This window comes from Dermacentor albipictus, chromosome 7 (genome assembly GCF_038994185.2).
Source record: "Dermacentor albipictus isolate Rhodes 1998 colony chromosome 7, USDA_Dalb.pri_finalv2, whole genome shotgun sequence".
NCBI lineage: Eukaryota > Metazoa > Arthropoda > Arachnida > Ixodida > Ixodidae > Dermacentor > Dermacentor albipictus.
The window spans coordinates 71228960-71250070 of record NC_091827.1 but is presented as its reverse complement, the minus strand read 5'-3'; the positions used below and the strand labels follow the sequence as shown (position 1 = coordinate 71250070).

Below are 21111 nucleotides of genomic sequence, written 5' to 3'. Positions count from 1 at the left end.
TAGTGATACAACACTCTGTTCATGGTATCTGTCTGACATAATTTATTAGTGTTATACAGTGCTTATGGCTAAATGCACTTACTTGTGGACAGTACCTTTTGGTTGTGTGCAAGATTTCGTTTGAAACTAGGCATGGCGCATAGGCTGCAGACTGCATACAGTCTTCTAGCTCTCCCGCTATGCTTCTCAATGAAAACGTATGTTGCATTCTTAATGGATCATTTTTCGATATATCACTTTAACAGTGTGGCGACTGGCTGAGTTATTGACCGATTGCCTGTTGCACCAGCTGAGGATCGTGTTTGGTGTTATGTTGCACAAAAGTAAACTGATAGTGATCGATTCGGTAGTGATCAAGCAAGAATGCAGGCCCTTGGATGCGTAACTCAGCCGGGTGGGAAACGCGGCAGGAGACTCACTTCATGATGTCGATGTAGACAGCGTACAGGAGCAGCATGAAGAGGGAGTCGTACCATGTGACCTTACCATCGTAGATCACCTGCACATATGTGATGCGGGACATCATGAGGTATGTGCATTGCCATTGCTGTGCTGTGTTTGTGGGGATGAGAACTCTTTAGTTGGAGTGTTCAATAGCAAAATTTTCTGATATAGCTGATCATTAAAAGAAAATGTTCGAGTATCAGAATCAAATGTCTATTGTTTTCTCATTTCTAAAGAAAGTGTAGAGTCATGCGGGGCCCATTTGGGGAAAAAAAGTGAGGCTTATATGGGTACATTATTTGACACATGTAATATCATTCGCAATTGTATGTCCGGACAACTGAGAAACTTGTAAATGAGAAACAACTGCTTTCAGCTATCTGGGACACCGTGGCAATGGTGCATGTACAGCGCTCCCGGAATGAAACGCATCAATTTAGGGCTAACTAATGCACATAGTTTCGTTTCCAGTGCCTACAGTTCACGTCACCTTTGGTGACCAGATTCTTGGCGACATGACGTGGACATATTTGCACATATGCAGGGCTCTACTAAATGCTCCCTGTTGCGTTTCATTCCTTGACCACTGTACATTGTTGTGTTTATAGAAGGAGAGATGTATGATAATGCACAGTGCTTTAAAGGAGGTGAACATGGGGACATGTGGCCAAATAATAACTCAATAAAACAAATTTGCATATAGGCTGCCGAAAGGCAAGACATTTATATTGAATGACTATCAAGCACCTTATGTATTTGCACAAGAACTGGTGTCTCTGCAGCAACCGCAGCTCTTCTGCAGTGGAAACATTAGCAACAGTACTGACTTTCATCGTTCTCATCCCCTGGAGACTCCAAAAAGTGCTATTGCGTGTATTAGAAAGAAACGAATATTAGACAATTTAGAATAGTGAATTCTCAAACAGAGTACGAAATAGCAGAGACTTTTCGATTTGTATTTGAAATTTCGTATATTCGCACACCCTTACAGTCGTCAGGTAACATTTAGCTTGTGAGTTCCGACGTCGTTACAATAGGCCAATGCTCCCCCATTAAGAAACTATGCTATGGAAAAAGGAATGGCTGGAGCCAGGTGCCACCCGTGTGCTTCACGGATGTGTATGTGTGATGATCACTTTCCCGCGTTATGTCACCACCCAAAGCTCGCAGGGCTTCTGTCATCTATGCGTTGTGTGAGTAACCAGAAACTTAAGCGGCTGTACCGAAGCCTTGTGAGGCCGTGTTTAGCAGCGCAATCTGCCAATAGGAAGTGCCCAACGCAAGTGTGTTTCTAGAGCATAATGGCGACGTGCTCTGGGACGATCACTTTCGGCGATACTATCGGCCCGGCCATCAGGCGCGCGCTGATTGGCTGGTTGAGCACTACGTCACGCGAAGGCGATAGTATCGCCGGAAGTGATCGTCCGAGAATACGTCCCACGGTGGAGCAGAGCTTCAGCTGACGTCGCCATCGCGGTTGCTTTCGACTATGTGTTGGCTGCTCGTCCAGAGCAGTCAGACGCCACATCCAATCAGGACTTCAACAGCATATGAAATGGACAAGTCCACAAGGTGGACTCTTACAGAATACTTCTGGTTACACGTTTGCGAAACGCTTTGACGTAGCATGTGCTAAAGCGATGCTCACGCGCTCTCCCGAGTGACAGCTGGTGCGCGCGCGGATTGGGCAAAAAGGTGGAGGATAGAGGCGGAGCATAATGGGTGAGAAAGGAGGAGGAGCTCGTGACGTCAACGTGACGTGTGCGTCCTCGGCTCAGAGATGGGAGAAATCAGGGGATATAATGTCGCTTGCGGGCGCTGGTCGCAAGGCAGTGAGGGTGAGTAGCTTGCTTGCTCGCACGCGCTATCGTCTCGCTACATTCCATTTGCATCCATCTAGGCGTATTACTAAGTTATGTTTAAATATCCTTGCGGGAGAGCGCACCCTGGACACCGTGTCACAAGTTCCACTGCATACAGAAATAAACTACGATGGTGGCTGGTGAGGGGTAATTAAAAGATGTGCTAAGGAGTAACACGGTCAAAACTTGATTCTCAGCCATTTGTTGGAAGAGTTTTAAATGTAGCCGTACTTCGGCGCAGTGGAATGCGCGTTGACTGGTGACACTGCGACAAGCATTTACTGCTGCAGCGACATCAGAAGTGGGCGAAGGTGTGGCAGAGGTCGCCGCCCATAGACTCACCAGGATCAGGATGACCACGGTGAACGCGTAGAAGATGGAGTCCCGGAACAGGGGCCACCAGGTCACCGGAACCTCCTGCACAGAGGCGAGATTATACAGGAGAGGTCGGGTGCGTTAATTGTTGCTGTCACCATGTGATTAAGTGGCCCATAACCACAGTGGGGGATTGGCCCAAGATGTAGATGGATCATTCCAAACGGCAACCGGAAATAAATATCCAGGGCAGAAGAAGAGTAAATGATGCACAAAGGCTAAATTATGTGATAAAACGAGAACAACTTAGTATAATCAACAATTGAAAAATACAAGACAGAGGGAGAGAAGAGACGCAAATTTAGCGGGGCGTGGCTGAATCCCATAGTCGAGTTTCCAAACGATATGCAATCAGGATCTTTTTAAGTCCAGGCCAAGTCTTCAAAGGGGAAGCTGCAAGATTTTTCCTCGTCATTGAAACAGCTACAAGAAGGGTTGAAATGTTCTGTCCTCAATACAAAACGAGTGCAAAGGGGACGGTACCAAGCCTGACCAGCGTAGATAAATGTTCAGGGATGGTAGGTGGCAGCGCAGCATAATTTCTTGAGAGCAAGAGCTTGGTGGCGCAAACCACCGCACTGTTCCAAAGGGGACGCTCATAACATCCATCCATCCACTGAGAAGAATGCAAGTGTTCCAAAATTCCCCACTGCAAATCAATGGCCCGCTCATCTTCCTCAACAGTTCACGACAGTTGAGCCGTTGCGTTATATGTATATATATATATGTAATGTGAATTTAAATGTTTGTGACTTGTTTAGTAGCAAAGTTTGCATTTCGAAGAGACAGAAATGAGTTCGTTTGTAGCAGGGCTAGAGTGGCAGTTCTAGTCACTCTAGCATTACGCTGTATTCACGTGGATAGAATTTGGATATTTTTTGGGCGTATGGTTTTGCTGTCCCAATATTTTTGATAATGGCCGCCTCGCAGACGAACCGCAGCAGAACGTGCATAATAGGTCATGCTCTTCTAAAGAAATAGCAACACTAAATCAGTTTGAGCTGCATGGCAGGTAATTCCTTAAAGACTGTGCGCATTATTATTGGAGGAAGGAAGAAAGAAGAGTGGTTACTAATGATGGCATCACAGGCTGAAGTTCCCAGTGTGACATCAAAATTTAGACTTCGCGTCGTTGGGGTGTTATCGCAAGAATAAGTTCTCAGAACTTAGATTTTGTCTTTGGTGCTTTTAGAATGCAATGTAGTCCTTCACCGATAAGCGATTTACTATAGCCCCGAGCTGACGTCGTCAAAATCCGTGACGCCGCGAAGGGTTCGTGCGGCAACAATCAAGAGTTTTAGCGTGTCTGGCATTCCGGTATACACGCAATGGCGCTTACGTAATACCGGGTTACTGGATGCCGGTAGCGCGACATCTTGTGACACTTTCGCCTGACCACACTGCCGCATAGACACGTTTTCATGTTTCACGATTGTTCTTGTAAAAAAAAAACATTTAATTAGGCAGTTTAGTAGTGTGGTTTGCTGGTTCTGTTGGTGCATGGTGAACGTATAAGGGGTCCCAGCAAGTACGGACGCGAGCACAAGTTAGAGGAAACGGACAGGACAACGCTTTCTACGTGTTTCCTGTTCTACGGATCCCGCCAGCATTTGTGTTAGTGCCCAGCGTTGTCCTGCCCGTTTCTCTTGTGCTCGCGTGCGTACTTGCTGGAGCCCCTTATACATTTAAACAGGCGACGCGTTCACATTACGCCCCGGTCGAAAACTTACACCAGCAGTGGAGTAGAATATACTTGGTTTTACTACAGTAATAGCTCTGTGTTTGTCTGGTAGAACTCCACGCAACCAGATGGCGTCACCGACTCGGACGCTCAAGGTTGCGCCTCCGGTAGTCCGGTAATCCGCAAACGCCATTGCGTATAGCGGTATACCGGACATGCTAAAACTCCCTATTGAGATGGCCTCGACTCCCGTCATTCGTTCTCGCCGCTCAACCTGGCTTGCCTACTAACCTCCTCCCCTCGTGGTATAACACGGCTTCGACACTTAACATGTATCGGTGCGAAAGCTGCCCTAGTATAGCGCGGTCACAGAATCCTCCCTCCGCGCATATTGCACAGCAGTTTCCTTTTACAATTATGTTTCGTCCTCGAGCGCGAGCGGTGCGTTACTGCCGCCAGTTGCACAAATCGCTGCGGTAAATAGGATCAGATTTGCGAGGCTTCTTTCAATGTAAGCATTACGTCATGTATTGCGTCGTAAATGTACGAGACTTAATGTTACATTGAATTACATAACGCGTGCACGTATATGGAGGGTCGAATCCAGGAAAGCTTCGGGGCAAAGATGACTGAGGAGAAAGATGATTTCATCTCTTGGTAATTTACTCTTCTACAATACCGAAAAAAAAAACGCCAATGTTACCCCAAGCAGAGGCTTCGCAAGCCAGAAAGGACGAGTGGCGTCGCCGCCGTGAAGTTCCCGCATCAGCTCCGTGTGACGTCATAGATTTTGACGGTGTCTACTAGGGCCCGGTTAATTGTTTATCGATAGAAAAAATGAGCCACGTTAGGTTCGGGAAGAGATCAAGATCTAGATTGGCAAGTTTCGCGAAGTTCTACTGAGCCAACGAGGCCGCGCAGTGCGAAAAAAAAAGTGATTTAAAATGCGTGACGTCATACTGACGTAACGGCGCGGGAGTTCCGGCGCGCACTCAAAAACAAAATTGAACCTTGACGTTAATTTTGCTCTTTTAATAATTAACCTGTTATCGCTAAATTAGCAAACGTATTGTTTTCAAAGAATGCATTATCAGTCTAAACTGGTTCAGTCTCTGTATTTAGGGTCTCTTTAAGCGCTGCCATGTATCTATACTATGTAACGGTTCATGTAGTACTATTCATCGTGCAGAAAAGAAGGAATAACGAAAAGAAAGAAAAGGTCACCTTTCCGGCGCAGATTCCGCATAGCCCGATGACGAAGAGCACGTTGAACACAGCTGAGCCGACGATGGTGCCAGTGCCTACATCTCCCTTTGCAATAAGGACTCCTGCGGCAAATAAGCAAAATCAAATAAGTTCTTGCGGGGAACCAGCGAAGGCGATCGTCAAAATAAGCGGATAACGTGTGAGCTGGCTGCAGAAACCAAATTCACGCACTGGCAATACTTCCGAAGTTATATATATATATATATATATATATATATATATATATATATACTGCCGATGTCGATAGCGGTACTTTATGACGTCGGCGCAAATTGTCGTCGAAATTCTTTGGTAGACGGCGGGACAGCGTCAGGACGACGACTGCGTGCTGTTACGTTTGGCGTATTAGCCGAAGAGTCCGGGGTGCATTGCGGTGTCGACGTCAAACGACATTGCACTCAGTCAACACGGGGACTGACAGATGTTGACAGATTGAACATTCCTGCTATATAGGGCGCGTTTCTGATTCTACCCGAGCGACTTGCCCGCAAAGTCATCGTGAAGTGCTCTCCCACAATGAGCGTGCCCGGTCACCGTGTAGAAGTGCTCCGAGAACAACATGTAGCTGCGCTCTATGCGGTGTTGACGTGTACACTGTGCTCTGTGCTTCTGCCAGTATATGCGTGTGACTTTTGTCTGCAAATAAGTTTGCCCTATTCCCCCTTCCCCTATGTGAACACCTCCCCTCCCTTCCGTCCCTGTTGTTTTCCTCCAGCCTTCCGACCTCGCACTCACGCGTGGGCCAGCCTTTGAGCCTCCGCGTGACGTCTTGCAGTACCGTATATAGGCCAGCTGCTCGTTTCGATCGAGACGCATCGCGGCGACGTAGGCTATATAGACCCCCAGAGTGTGACGCCCCGACTCCCCGAGAGACCCAAATCCGAGTAATACTCTTGCTTGGGCTAGTTGGTTCATGCTTGAAGTAGTAAAGGCAAGGCCGAGAGCGTGTATACGAGACTGTTTGCTCCAAGAAGGCCGGATGCTCCTCCGACCAATCCCTCTCGCACTGCGGTGGGGTCTATAAAGCGAAGCTGTGGGTAAGCCGGCGAGACGAGGCGACAGACGCGTCTGGACAACGGGCGCGGAGGGTCGAGCCCCGGTGTGGCGGAGAACCACGGCCAGAAGGCACAAGCTAGGCTTTCCGGGGGGCCATGCTCTCGCGTGAGAGCGCGTGCGCCTTCGCGTATATCGGCAAAGTTTGGCCGCCGACTGGAGGGAGAAAAAATATGGCGAGAGCCGGAGGAAGCTATATGTTCGTTCGCCTTAACAACGTGTACAGGGCAAGAGTGCCTCGCGTGCCCGAAGGTCTCGTCTTCGATTACCCATCGATATAATGCACCCACGAAAACGCGGAGAAAATATATAGGCGGGGGGGGGGGGGGGCGGGGCGGTCGAAAGCCCCGACCGTCTCGTCTCGCTCACGCTTTTCGCTCACGTGACGGGCCCGCGCCGCTGTTGTACGTACTGCGTCCACACACCATTACGCGATCGATATTGAAGCTTCTTTCTTAAATTGTGTGTCCGCTTCAGTGGACGTGCACGTAATTGTTGCGTCGTCCGTGACAGAAATACCATACGAGGAATACAGAAATTAAGGGATCGAGCAGTCAGGCTCACCAGTTCGAATTTTTTCCCCCTCAGCTCGATCACTTTTCGTGCTCGTGTACGTTTAGGTCTAAACAAAATTGGAGACATCCAAACCTGTTTACTCACCTGTGCTAACAAGCTATAGTGAAAAAAATAAATAAACGTACACAGCGTTGCTCAGTATGCAGACCTGCTTTACCCGAAAATTTTCCCAGGCTGCCAAAATTGGCGCAATAAAAGGACACGCGTCGTATTTTTTTTTCTTTTTTAATTTTATTTCGTCGTTCGGTCTGAGTAACTGTATGTACGTGCTGAATTGACCTTCAGCTTGTCCTGTGCTGAGGATTTTCATGTTGTAATTTGCTGCGAGCTTACCCAATAAAGCTGTGCTGGAGCGGGCACGTACTTGCTCCCCCCCCCCCCGTTTTTTTCTTCTTCTTGTAAGCAGACAGTTACAATAAAGGGCGCACATGTGTTATTTCACGAACGCGGTCTGAAGGGCAGATCTGTTAAGCAAAAATTAAAAACAGCCGAGTGTCCTCTGTACTATTGAAATAGCTCACTTTATGCACTGTTTCAAGCGGCCTATTCGTCGGAGTAAGTTGTAATCACGCCTGTATATGTAGGGGTTTTTCTAGCTTCACGAAATTTTTAAAAAATGCCCAGTGGCAAATAGCATAATTCTATACTCTTTGTCGAAGCTACTCGATGTTGCGGCCATTATTTCTACGAGAAATCAAAACGATTAAATTATCGATTATCATTATTACGCTAATTAACTTAGTTCATTACTTTACGGTACATATTTCAATCTACGAATTATAGCTATAGTGAGTGTGCAAGAAATATTCACCTGGAACGAATTCTGAGGACGGCACCTGTTTTGAGATATGCGCCGTTAAATTTGCGGCTTACCTTCTTTAAAATGCTGTTTTATGCCTGGAAGCATTGAAGTAGTTGGAACGCCAAGGCATTTCGTCTGACACTTGGAAAATTAATATCTCGAAACTGGTGTAGCCCCTAGAATTCGTTCCAAATCGATATGCCTTACACGCTCACTACCTACAATTCGTATAGATTGAAATGTGTGCCGTAATGTAAATCGTTAAAAAGTTACAATTATTCAATTACGCATCTTCATCTTTCGTTAAAGTAATGGGCGCTTCATCGAGCAATTTACATCAGGGGTTGGAATACGCGTTATCTACCGCAGGACATTTTTAACAATTTGGTGCAGCTAGAAGAAAGAAAGTACTCTGTGCAACGCACGCGTTTTCTATGACGAGGAAGTGCGTCGTTGCAACAAGCAATTCGTGTCGAGGGTGCACAGAACTCAAGTGTAATATACGCACCGAGGATGGCGGTGAAGAGCTCGGGCGCCGAGCTGCCCGCTGCCATGAAGGTCGCCCCGGCCACGTCCTCCGACAGGTTCAGCCGCTGCATCGCAGAAGGCCGCATGCGTCACTCTTTTGCGTCACGGATCACGGGGGCGGCTGACCGCGACGTGTGCGGTACCTTTTCGCACTAAGCAGTCCGCAGTCCAGAAAACGCGCCTATACGTGGTTGAACACGTGGGTCACGTGCAACGCGCAGTTGAAATGCTGTGTGTCCCAGCTATAAAGTTGGCCAGGCTGTTCAAAGGAGAAAAGATTAAAAGATCATGGTAGAAGGTATGGTTATAAGACCTACGGTAGTTCGGTCGTCAGACCTTTGGCAATTGAACACCTTAGTTCTTATGATCGTATCTTGCGCCGTGATCTTCTAATCTTCCTTTTTTTCTTTTTTTTTTTCTTTAAACACTTTGGCCAACGTTATAGCTGGGACACCCTATATATATATATATATATATATATATATATATATATATATATATATATATATATATATATATAGTTAGGAATGCTCAGCCTCTGTTTGGTGCCTGCAGCGTTTCGACAGTATACAGGTTGTCTTACGGATCGGCTACTACTATGGGCAAGCGGGTTGGACCAACACCACCTAATCTAGGTGGTGTTGGGTGGACGGGTGTTGTTGGGACTGAGCGGGCTACCTGTTGCGTCGGTAGTGGCTTCGCTCACGGCCAGCGCCAGTAACGTTGGGGCTTCAGTGCCCCTTGTGGGCTAGCCTCCTGACAGAAGTGAAGTAACTGACAGCACGAGTAGAGTAGCACGAAGAGTTATTCGTGAAAGTCAATACTTAACAGATTTCCCTTGAAGATATGTCTTTATTTGTTTTCGTCCGTCAAGCACGGGGGAGCCGTCGGTATACCCTAACACGAAAATGTCCTCGAAGCAGCGTTTGGCACGCGTTTTCGACGAAGCCTGCTAGTGCTGCCAAAGACGTTGGAACCGTATATCCTCCCTCGTCTTTCTCTGTCTTTATGTAGCTCTTTTTTATCTTTAACGGAACTTTTTTTAAAAACTTGCCCGTGCCATATGTAGCGCGATTCTGCTGCTTGAGCGTGATTATACTCCAAGAGGCCGAAATTATTTGCACGAGGAATTGTATAAAAATGTATAATTGACCAATTAAGAACTCTCGCTAACGAATTGTAGCCGATGGGTTCTCAAGTCATATACACTTGAAACGCATTCTGAGGATGACACCAGGTTTTAGATACGCAGACGCAATCATCATCGCATGATCTACGCGCCGCGCACTTATGTGTTCTGAAATGTCCGAACCTACTGAGGGGGCCCTTTAAAGAAGTGGGCGGAACAATAGTGCATTTTTACCGCTAGTTTTTGACAGCGCTTATCTCAAAACTGGTGCAATGCTTTCAAAAAACGTTCCAAGTGAATGGACCCTGTGAAATCACTGGTTTCCATTCGTTTATTGCAATATGTGCGTTAAAATAATTAGTTAAAAAGTTCGTTAGTGAGATTTTGTTAACCCTTTTTGGAGAAGTGTTGTCTACAGGCAACGTACCACCGAAATTTTTTTTCATGCCGAGTTTGGTATTGAGTACGAAGTTCCAGGCGAGATGTCTTCGGCCAACATTGACTGACAGGTAGCGAACGTTTAAAGCAGAACAGAGGACCAGGAAAAGAACATTTAGCATGCGCCTCAAGTTTTTTTTCTTTTTGAAAACACGGTAAATTTATTCGTTTGACACATATCTAAAGCCTGCCCGACTTTTGGCCAATATTCCCGAGTGTGTGCCAATGACAAAGGCATCATCATCATCATCAGAGGAGGAGAAGGAGGATGCACACCTGTCTCCGACTGTAGTGGTGTCACACACGTTATGTGAAGCAAATGAAATCTACACCTATGGTTCATACATGATGAGAGCTGTCCGTACCAATTCCGAACGAAACCGTATGTGGCTTGGGGCGAAGCCTGCTTCCAGTTTTGTGCCTGCAATTTTCTCCCTATCGCTTAAAGAGGTTACTGCACAACCCATTTTTCTTTTCGTTGAATATGCTTATTCTCCATGTGCTTTACACAGCTAGATAGAAAGCAAGCAATTTTTTTTCTTGTATTTACATGCCTCATCCGTAAAGGGTTAATTGATCAAGTACGCGTTTTGATGTCCAGTGCAAGTAATGTCCGTCTTGGAGCAATCCAGACGACTAGATTTGTGCTTATGGCACAGGCCGTTAAAAAATTCTTCGAACATTCTTTTTCTGGAAGAAAACGGTGTATGCTCTATAGGAGAACATGCGGCACAAGTGTCGACTTATTGTATGTCGTGGCCGGTGTAGGTATAAAACAACCAGGCGCCTGAGCGCTTTTGTACAGAGATACTCTCGCGACGGTCAACACTCACGGCGCAGCACTCCTCGAGGGAAGCGATGAAGTAGTCGTCGCAGACCACGGCCAGCGCGTAGAACATGTAGAGCACGACCAGGATGTGGACGACCACGCCGCCCTTGGCGCGGGCATCGTGCGAGAACAGGTCCGGCGGGAACTCGTGGTACGCTGCGAATGGAATGCGCGACTCGATCAAGTTTTGAAGCGAAAAGCTTCACTACGCTATCGTTATATTGTGCTCAGTTTTACACAGACGATATTAAGGAAGGACAGGACGTGGACGGACGTCCTTCCTTAATATCGTCTGTGTAAAATTGAGCGCAATATAACCATGAACGTTCACCAACTAGCCCCCTTCATTGCTTGACTTCACTTCGCGCAAGCTGGCGTATGTCGGAATTGGCTTCGTAAGCGTGTTCGGAATCGGCGCAGGTGGCCACTGCCGCGCGCTATGCGTCGTCGTTTGACGTTCGCCGCAAGCGCGTGTTTATCGCGGAGGCCGACTATATGACCGCTTGTCAGAGAATAGGCGCGCGCATTCAACATGGAAGGAGAAGAGAGTGATACTACCGATACAGAGAGCTGTGTTTATGGCTGTACAGAAATCGCAAGACAATGTGCCCAACAACGATAAATAAAGAAGATTACTAATCCTGCATAACTTATGGTATATATCATTCATAAGCAATTTGCATCACTACACAAGGCATGCTCATGGTATAGCATAACCATGAGCTAACCAAAGCATATCCATAAGTGAAACCGTAACCATAGGCTAAATCACAAAGCATAACCATTAGCTAAACTGTAAGCATATCAATAACTTAAACCATAAGCATATCCATAAGTTAAACCGTAAGCATATCCATAGGCTAAATCATAAAGCATAACCATAAGCAACAAAATCCCAATAAAGAAAGGCGTCAGGCAGGGAGATACGATTTCTCCAATGCTATTCACAGCGTGTTTACAGGAGGTATTCAGAGACCTGGATTGGGAAGAATTGGGGATAAAAGTTAATGGAGAATACCTTAGTAACTTGTGATTCGCTGATGATATCGCCTTGCTTAGTAACTCAGGGGACCAATTGCAATGCATGCTCACTGACCTGGAGAGGCAAAGCAGAAGAGTGGGTCTAAAAATTAATCTGCAGAAAACTAAAGTAATGTTTAACAGTCTCGGAAGAGAGCAGCAATTTACAATATGCAGCGAGGCACTGGAAGTCGTAAGGGAATACATCTACTTAGGGCAGGTAGTGACGGCGGATCCGGATCATGAGACGGAAATAATCAGAAGAATAAGAATGGGCTGGGGTGCGTTTGGCAGGCATTCTCAGATCATGAACAGCAGGTTGCCATTATCCCTCAAGAGAAAAGTGTATAATAGCTGTGTCTTACCAGTACTCACCTATGGGGCAGAAACCTGGAGGCTTACGAAAAGGGTTCTACTCAAATTGAGGACGACGCAATGAGCTATGGAAAGAAGAATGATAGGTGTAACGTTAAGGGATAAGAAAAGAGCGAATTGGGTGAGGGAACAAACGCGAGTTAATGACATCTTAGTTGAAATCAAGAAAAAGAAATGGGCATGGGCAGGACATGTAATGAGGAGGGAAGATAACCGATGGTCATTAAGGGTTACGGACTGGATTCCAAGGGAAGGAAAGCGTAGCAGGGGGCGGCAGAAAGTTAGGTGGGCGGATGAGATTAAGAAGTTTGCAGGGACGGCATGGCCACAATTAGTACATGACCGGGGTAGTTGGAGAAGTATGGGAGAGGCCTTTGCCCTGCAGCGGGCGTAACCAGGCTGATGATGAAGCTAAACCGTAAGCATAACCATAAGCTAAACCATAAGCATCACGGAACCTTTTCGCTTCGAGATATCCAGGCTTAACCTTAGCTAACCCCCAGCCAATTTTTTTTGCCGCATCCGAGGACTTTTGCGTGAATCGGTACTGCGGCAGAGCTCGTATCTGCATACGGGTGTCACTAGCGGTGATGCTGTCACCGGGTTGCACCGACGTGAAGGCAACGCGAACCAGATAAAAGAGCTTGAGAAAATAACGTCTGTCTTTTCTTTTTAAATTGAAAGGAAATTAATTATGACGAGGGTTAAATTTGCCATAATGAAGCTTTATACTCACTTTTTAAAGATAAGCTGAAGAATGTATGAGTTAATTCTCCCGGTAGGAACCGAATGCACTCTACATTCCAATAATAATAAAAAATAAACGGGAAGTCAATTTCCCATCTGTGCTTTCCTTTGCTTCATTGTCTGTTGGCTTCGCGTCGCTATGACAACGTACATTCGAAGTTGAGCGAAAGAAAAAGTGTTCCTGTGGCCCGCGCGGATCGCTGGCAGCGGGACCGTCGAATTAAATCGTCTGCTCTACGCACCAACGAACCCGTAAAGGCAGGATTGCCTCGAAGCATTCTGACCGCGATGCGCCAACTCAAACGCTCCCTCGGGAGTTTCACTTGGGGACCGCTAAAGGGCGCCACCTCCGACTAGGGGGCTCCTATACAGCGATACCCGACGGGAACGTCCACCTTCCCGAAGTGTTGGTATTCAAAGCGGGTGGGAGCCTTGACTGGTCGGCGCGCGGTCTAGATAAGCGAGATACGTTGAGAATATTGGTGGAAGAAAAGATGGGGAAGAGATCGTCAGAGCCGAGGTAGCTGTACGTTGCATAGATGGAGGTTTTAATGGAGAAAGAGAAGATCAAGAGGAGATAAGCAAGATGCTATAGAATACAATAGTTGTAGTGAAACGTGATCAGCTCAAGCATGTTAGGTGACTATTTGTGGTCGTCACGTTTCAAAGTGGGTGACAGCAGACATCGTCGGCAGTGAGCAAGCGCTCATTTTAGTCGAGGAGACTGCGAGCGGAAATGTCGCGTTTCCAATGCAATGTCAATGCAATGTCAATGCACTGTCAATGCAATGTCAATGCAATGTCAATGCAATGTCAATGCAATCAATGTCGAAAGAAATGTCACCGACTTGCTTTCGATTCACGGAACCGTGCTCAGTTGGGCGTAATCGATTGTACCTGAAACTTGGCGGGCTTTCTTTTTCAGCCGCGCTGAACTACCGCTACAACTTTGAACCGCTTTATTTCTAGAGGATGAAACATGCGCAGCTTCGTATGGCCTCGCCCGCTTATACGGAACGGGCGCGATTGATTGAACAGCCCTCGAAATGGCTTGCGAAAACATATAGCCAATCGTTTGTCCCGTGTTCTCTTGTTTCCGTGTTTCCGTGCATAGCGCGAGAATAAAATTGTCAATTACGGTGTAACTCGAAACAGCCACATTCTGCCCCTCCCTCCCCCACCCCACCCCTTTCAGGACCCCATTGAGCGACCGAGGTCGAGGTGTACAAGCGTCCCCCCGTAAACGCTAAATGCATTTCACTGTCCAACTTTCGATTCATATGACCCGTGTTCCGCAGTGCTGTGAATTCCTTTGACAAGGCATCGGGACATGCCAGGCATTTTTTGTTTTTTGGCATAGCATTTGCTCGTTAGCATAATCTTGTTCGAGTGCAGAGAAACGATCTATCATTCCTGCAGTTGTCCACGTGCAAATAACATCCTCTTTGCTGATGAAATCCTCGGGGGAAAAAAAAATCGATTTCGAAAGCGGCTGCGCATACTAAATGTTCGGCTGTGTTGACGTCATTTCTCCACCGGTCGGCACGGGATTGTACCGCGTTTCGCGAAGCGGGTGTGCAAATCCGCAGTGGGTGAATTCATTAAAACTTCTCGGTGAGTTGGTGCGTACTTGACATCAAAAATTGTTACAGCGCAAACAGATGCAACCACAAGTGTCAAGGACGGGACACAAGCGCTTGTGTCCCGTCCTTGATACTTGTGGTTGCATGTGTTTGCGCTGTAACAATTTTTATGTCAAGGGTGAATTCATTCCGCCACGTCACTCTATAGTGCACATATCGGCTAGGTCGAAAGTTCGCGTCTCAGTCGTGGCTGCTGCATTCTTGCGGCGGCGGGAGGCAACAAAACGCTCGCACATGCGCACTCAGGTGCATGTTTTAACGAAGCCTGTGGTCAGAGTTGGTCAGAAACGCTTTATTTTTCTTGGAAGACTTGGGCGCCACAAAATAAATTAAATAATAAAGGCGCCAGCGGCGGTTTTCTGGGGATATACAAAATACTCTGCCATCACACTGCCGATAAAAGGGTTCGTTTACAGGGAAGTTTCAGAGAACACTTTGCAAATGTATTAAAGGTTGCCTGTGGCAGGCCGCGCAATTCTAGTTCATGAGCTGGTCTAGAGCTTGAAGCGGTGGGCACTACTTGGAGAAAAAAATGCATAATCGACAAATTAAAAAAAACACTAATTAATTTTCTAACTAATTAACTTATGGCCCCTATTGGAGTTTACGAATTCTAGCCGTGGGGTTCGCAAAGTGGATCCGCTTAGAACGAATCTTCATGGTGACACCAGTTTCGAGACATTAAAATTCCCGAAATTTGCGGATAAGTGCATTGGCGTTCCAGGTACTTTTGTGCTTGAATGCATGAACGACGTTTCGTTGAGAAAGTTGAGGAAGTGACCTTGGTTCTGTCGAGCCACATGACATCTGCATATCTTTTGAGGCTTGACCAAAGTTATGTGGGCCACCCTGTACGTGCAATCGATTCCCGAGCTTTATACGCGCGGGACATTCCCACCTTCCAGCGCGGCCAGAGGCACTTTCAGTTTTCCGCTGCAGGCTCGACAGTGCTCGATTGTGATTGCGGGCGCGTGTCTCACTTCGCCGCAACGCTCAAATGCCGCGCCGTGAAGTTACCGCTACCCTGCAGCCATGTGACGAAATTCTCGAGCTAAGGGCAACGCGTTCTGAGGCGTTTGGGCCTGCCGCTTTCAGGTGACCAGAAACTTGCCGCTCTAATGGCCTGACACTTGGCGCCGTAGAATAAAAAAGGAAAAAAAATGTTGAGCTGTTTTTTTCCCCTGCATGGCATCGAGCAACTATTACGTACTCCGTTACCGTGCCAGGCAACGACACAATGGCCAGCTCCACTTAGTATGTTTTTTTTTTCTATTATTTCTCCCCTTTCGTGTGCACCGATGATATATCGCTGCTAGGTGATGAAATTTGCGGGCCGTGAAAAGAAAAAAAAAGCGTTACTCGATCTCACCTTGTTTTCCTTGCAGTGTTTATTTTACTTTTTAACCGCGCCTGCATTGAAGACGTGTTTTGCTGTTGTTTGTCCTGGACAATGACGCAAGCGCGCTATGACATGCTTAGGCCAGGGATCGGTCGGAGGATGGCAACGGGAAAAATGTGCAAGCACGGAAAGAAAAAAAAAAAAACGCGCAGAGCGGGAGAGAAGGTAAAGGGTAACAGGAAAAGTGAATGCGATGTGAATTATCGGGGATAGGCTGAAACAAAGATAAATAAACATCGTTAGAACGGCGCATATAAAAAAACAGAAAAAAGTAGAGCCGAAGGGGAGTGGAGACATGAAGAGTAAAAGAATATAGCTGTACCGCTGCCAATGTTGGCATATATTGAGTGAGCTAGTGTAACCGAGTGCCCGATGAACGGAGTTTTGTTGGTATTTGCAGACACACATTACTGCTTTATAAGGACGGGTGTTAATCGCAATCGGGACCTGCCATATATTCAACGGAATTCCTCCCCCCCCTTTTTTTTCTTTTGTGACCACGAAAGCTTTTTTTCTTTTTTTTTGAAATTCCACCCCCTTTGCCCGATGTTGCCGTCCTGGCAGGGTAAACCACCACCTCGTTGTCAGAAGGAGAAAACTCCAAACGGAAACCAACAAGAATTGATACGACTGTACAAAATGGAAAACTTTGTGAAAAATAAAAGCTGCGCCGATTTTTCCCTTCCTATTCCTCAACGACTTGGCGTAGATGCCAACTCTCGAGCGGAAAAAGTCGGAACTAGGGGATGGGAGTCGGGGAGGGGGGTGAGGGGGGGGGCATTGTCTGTCGACATCTGACTCCATCAATGCCGCAGTATGCGCGTGCAACAATGTTCAATAACATTTTTTAGTCCTGCCATGTAGCGATTTACGTCGACAAAGGTGCTGTAATATATAGCCTGGCTAACACGGCAACGAATACATACAATACAGATACAACGGTTAGGGCCTTCAACAAAACTATAACCAAGGAAAAAGAAAGTGAAACCGCCTATACCACAGGGAACAGCGTAAAAGTTCATTCTTTTGAATTGTCTGGCGGTAAATAAAAGAACGGAGAGGCACTCGACACTTACCAGGTCTAGTGCAGTATACGTCATCCGCCTCTTCGCCTTTTGTTTTGTTCTTCCGCCTGTCTCCCTCGCCTTCGGCCGCCTTTGTAGCGTTCTTGGAAGCGTTGCTGCTGGGGTTGGTCTCTTCCCCCTGAGGTTTCGGTTCCTCTCCTTCGGAGCCACCTTCCCTGGGTTTTTCGTTTTCCTGGATAGGTTTGTCTCCCTCTTTCGGCTGCGGTTCCCCTCTGGACTTTGAAGCCGTTTCTTCTCCCGACGTGGACTTGTCGCTTGTCTTTGATTTCGGCTTCGACCCTCGATGCGTATCCGTCTTCGATCCTTGATCTGCCTTCGACTTCGACTCTTGGTCCGTCTGCGGCGATTCGTCCTTGGATTTTGCTTTTTCCCCGTTTTCCTTGTTGCCGTCTGCTTTTGTTGGCTTTTGCTCATTGTCTTGCTTCAGCTTGGTCCCGGGCTCTTTGTCCTTTTCTTTGTCCTCGCTCGGCGGCTGTCCCTTGGAAGCCTGCTGTGACTTTGCTCCAGTCTTCTTGCCCGATCCTTCTGGCGGCTTTTCGTCTGCTCTCGGCTTGTCTTGACCCGGCTTCTCGGACTCGCCTTTCGGCTTTTCTTCCTTTGCTCCCTCATTATCTTCCTCCTTCGGCGTCCTCTGCTTTCCCGAGGCTTTTTCCTTTTTCGGTCCCTGTTCGCCGCCTTTGTCCGTGCCTTCCGGCGTTCCGGGTTCTACCTGCGGTCCGCCCGTCTCGCTCGCTGTTCCTTCACCAGGGAGCTGCGAATTTGTCTGTTTTCCTTTGCCATTGCTTGCATCATCGTCTCCGTTTTTGTCTCTTGGCTTTCCTTTGCCTCCATTGCCTCCAGCCGATGTTTTGGGCTTCGGTTCGTCACCTTCTCTCGTTGGTGTTTTATCTCCGTTAGCGCTTGAGCTTTCGGCGTGCGAGGCTCGTTTGGAAAGCGGGTTTACGTGTCTCTTGGGCGCCAGCGCGACGTCCGGTTCCTGTGAAAGTGGGACCAGAACGTCGTCTGCTTCCGCCGCTTCCCCGGTTGAGAGCAGACGACGGCCTGTCGCAAAGCCGCTGGTCTCAGGCGTGACTGCATTGGAGAGAAAGAAATGTACAGAAGAAGCGAGCGTTAGAACTATAGGTGCAGGTGAAGAAAGAAAGACGAGTTTTATCAGCGTTAAGATCAATTCTACACGATGGTATAGGATGCGTGCATGAAATGCGATGTCTAAGCACCCCCCCCCCTCCTCCCTTCCTCCTTTTATCGCGTACAATGGATGACGGTGAACCGGGCTTGGTATTGTTAAGTTATACGACCGAAATCCCATTTATTCTCAGTTTTTCTTTTTCTTGCTCTCTTTTTCTCCTTTCACTTGTCTTGATCACCGCAAATTCGTTGCTTCCTGATTCGTTCCTTCTTCTCTCCAGCTCTCACTAACTCTCTCCACCAAACTTTTCGCGTTGTGGTTTCGACCGTTGCAGGGCTCGTTCCACGACGCTAAGAGATCAGAAGAAGAAAAAGAAAAAAGCGACGACGACGAACAATAAAATGTCGTATCGTACAAAATCTGTGTTCGCTGGCATATTCCGCTTTTTGTAGACGCGCCAAGAGATGCAGACGGAAAAAAGAAAAGCGACGGACGAGAAGTTATGAGAGAGGCTCTTCTGCTTTCCAGAAGAGAGCCAGAAGTCTGCCGTCTGCAGTTGCATCGATCGTCGTCTGGCCAGCAGCAGCCTGCTTAAGAAAACGCGTACCTATAGAGCATAATATATCCACGCAAACAGAGAAAGCGGTATTGCGACATGGCACTGCAGCCAGGATGGCGGGGATGAAACCGCCCCTTTCTGACTTTCGTTTCGCCTGTGCCTTCATTGCGAAAGTCGCAAGCACTCAGGGGGAAAAGTAAAATAAATAAAGAAAAATAAGAAAAAAAAGAAGGCTAGGGCAGAAAATTGCAAGCATTATCGTTCTCCTGCGTCGCGCATGTATGTATGACTATAACATGACTATGACTATGACAGGTTCAAAACGCAGACTTCGCGGTTGAGTCCATCCGGCCGGACCCTTAATCTAGCGACTTATATGTGCGCAGCACTAAAAGGCTTACAAACGAGATAGAGCGCCAACCACGCACCGCGGCCGAATCGTGCAGGTCGGCGCGCATGGTCCGGGTGTATACGAAGAAAAATATACGAGCACCGGCAAATACGCGGGCCGAAAGTTTCTGGGGAAGCGCTGTTTATTCATGCCTTCCTCAGTGCACGGTAATAAGAATTCCGAGCCGCGCGCGCCCTCATGCTTGCTGATTTAAGAAGAAGGGAAGCGGGGTCAAGCTGTGCAAGCAAATCGTGGTCGGCGTGTTCAGGTACGCGATGCGAGGATCAATATTTAATTAGATTCATTTACTGGATACGCGCCGTGATTGGAGATGCGCTTGCGCATGCGCGTAGCCGCCGGTTTGGCGGTGTCTGGGTGAAAGAGGCTGCATATATATGTATATATATCCGGAAGGCCGTCTTGTGTTACGTTTTGCGTTACGTTGTGCTGATGCCTGCTCGGGAAGCGAACGCCATCAACGACACAGAGGAAAACTTTGAGTCGGGTTCTTCCTGTGTGTGTGCCTTTGTGATTGGGCGTACTTAAAGAAAAGGATGTAACATGGCGATATATTTGGTACTGCGCGTGAGGCCTAGCAGGCGATAGTTGCTATGTATACCGTAGTCTGTTCAACTGTTGTCTGCCTAGTCTGCATAGCAGACGACAGTTGTTCAAAGGCCGCCGTCGGGTCAGTTCTCCTACTCGGCGTAAGCCTCACGTTGTTCGATCTTAGGACGGCTTGGAATCGCGCTGCAGTGTGGTGCAGTACGTCTAGAACGTTGTGTGTTGCAGTTTCCCGGGGAAAACATGTTTGTGTGCACCGGCACGACATGTGAGGGGAATTTCTTCGCTGCCAAATACAATTCGTCGTCCGCGTCGCTATATACAGCGGCTACAGTTGTGTGTTACGTTTATCGTCTCCAGCCGTCTTCCTCGGCGCCCCGCTTGTCTGCCATAGAAAGCACCGGAACAGCGCGTCCGCCTTAAGCTTCAAGTGGGTTTGTATTTTTACATCGAAACCTGGGCCGCACGTCTTAAGGGGTGTTTTTTTAAGTCCAAGGTCGACTACTACTTCTTTGAGCCTGTCTGCTAGATGCGTCGCCTTCGGAGAGATACCTTCAAATTTTTTTACGACGCTGTGTCGAGCCTATCAGGGAGTCACCTCGCCGAAGCAACGGGCATCATGCCAGTGGCTTATAGCAGGGAAGCTCTCCGTGCATGCTTTCAGAGCGGCGCCACCGAAAGTACAACCCGCGTCGAATGTGCAGCTCCTCAGCTCGCGTTGCTCGATGGCCTCGCGTGTGTTTTTCCACGCCCGCTTACGTAAACACGTTTGCGTGAATACTAAGACGCGTACGTTGCTTTTGCTCTCCGGCGATGGCTGTTTTTCGCCGGATCGTCGCTGTTATCGATTTGTCCACGGGCGGCGAGACGCGCCAGCTGTGTGCGGAAACGCTTGAACGGTTGTCGCGGATTCGGTGTCGAGAAATATCGCAAAAATGCGCGCGGAGACGCCAATGCTGTCGCTCGTTCCCGATTGTGTAAGCGAGAGGATATATGCAGTTGCGCGATATATATATACGTGTATACACGTGGCGGACAGACGTGATCCCCGCTATCGTATAGCGCTTTGAGTGTTATGCTTGTTTTTCTTGGCGCACGTTCTCTAATCGTGGCTCACACTTCTGGCACTCTCGGGTTCTTCGCCGTCGCCCATATACGACGCGATGATTACCCCCCGTAAACAGTACTTCGGTAAGGAACGAGTACTTGTCGGCGA

General features: G+C 47.6%; 2 protein-coding genes across 2 annotated transcripts in view; one reads left to right on the top strand and one right to left on the bottom strand.

The window, feature by feature from the left end:
• Positions 1-21111, top strand: part of LOC135919756 (uncharacterized) — an 84936-nt gene that overhangs the window by 13570 nt on the left and 50255 nt on the right. The window lies entirely within an intron of this gene.
• Positions 1-21111, bottom strand: part of LOC135919755 (sodium/potassium/calcium exchanger 4-like) — a 79733-nt gene that overhangs the window by 22832 nt on the left and 35790 nt on the right. The window contains exons 2-7 of the mRNA XM_065453631.1: positions 17244-18323; positions 10988-11139; positions 8568-8652; positions 5587-5690; positions 2649-2723; positions 420-499 (exon numbers count right to left, since the gene is read on the bottom strand). Coding sequence (XP_065309703.1) covers positions 420-499; positions 2649-2723; positions 5587-5690; positions 8568-8652; positions 10988-11139; positions 17244-18323 — 1576 coding nt within the window. The remainder of the gene's footprint in view (positions 1-419; positions 500-2648; positions 2724-5586; positions 5691-8567; positions 8653-10987; positions 11140-17243; positions 18324-21111) is intronic.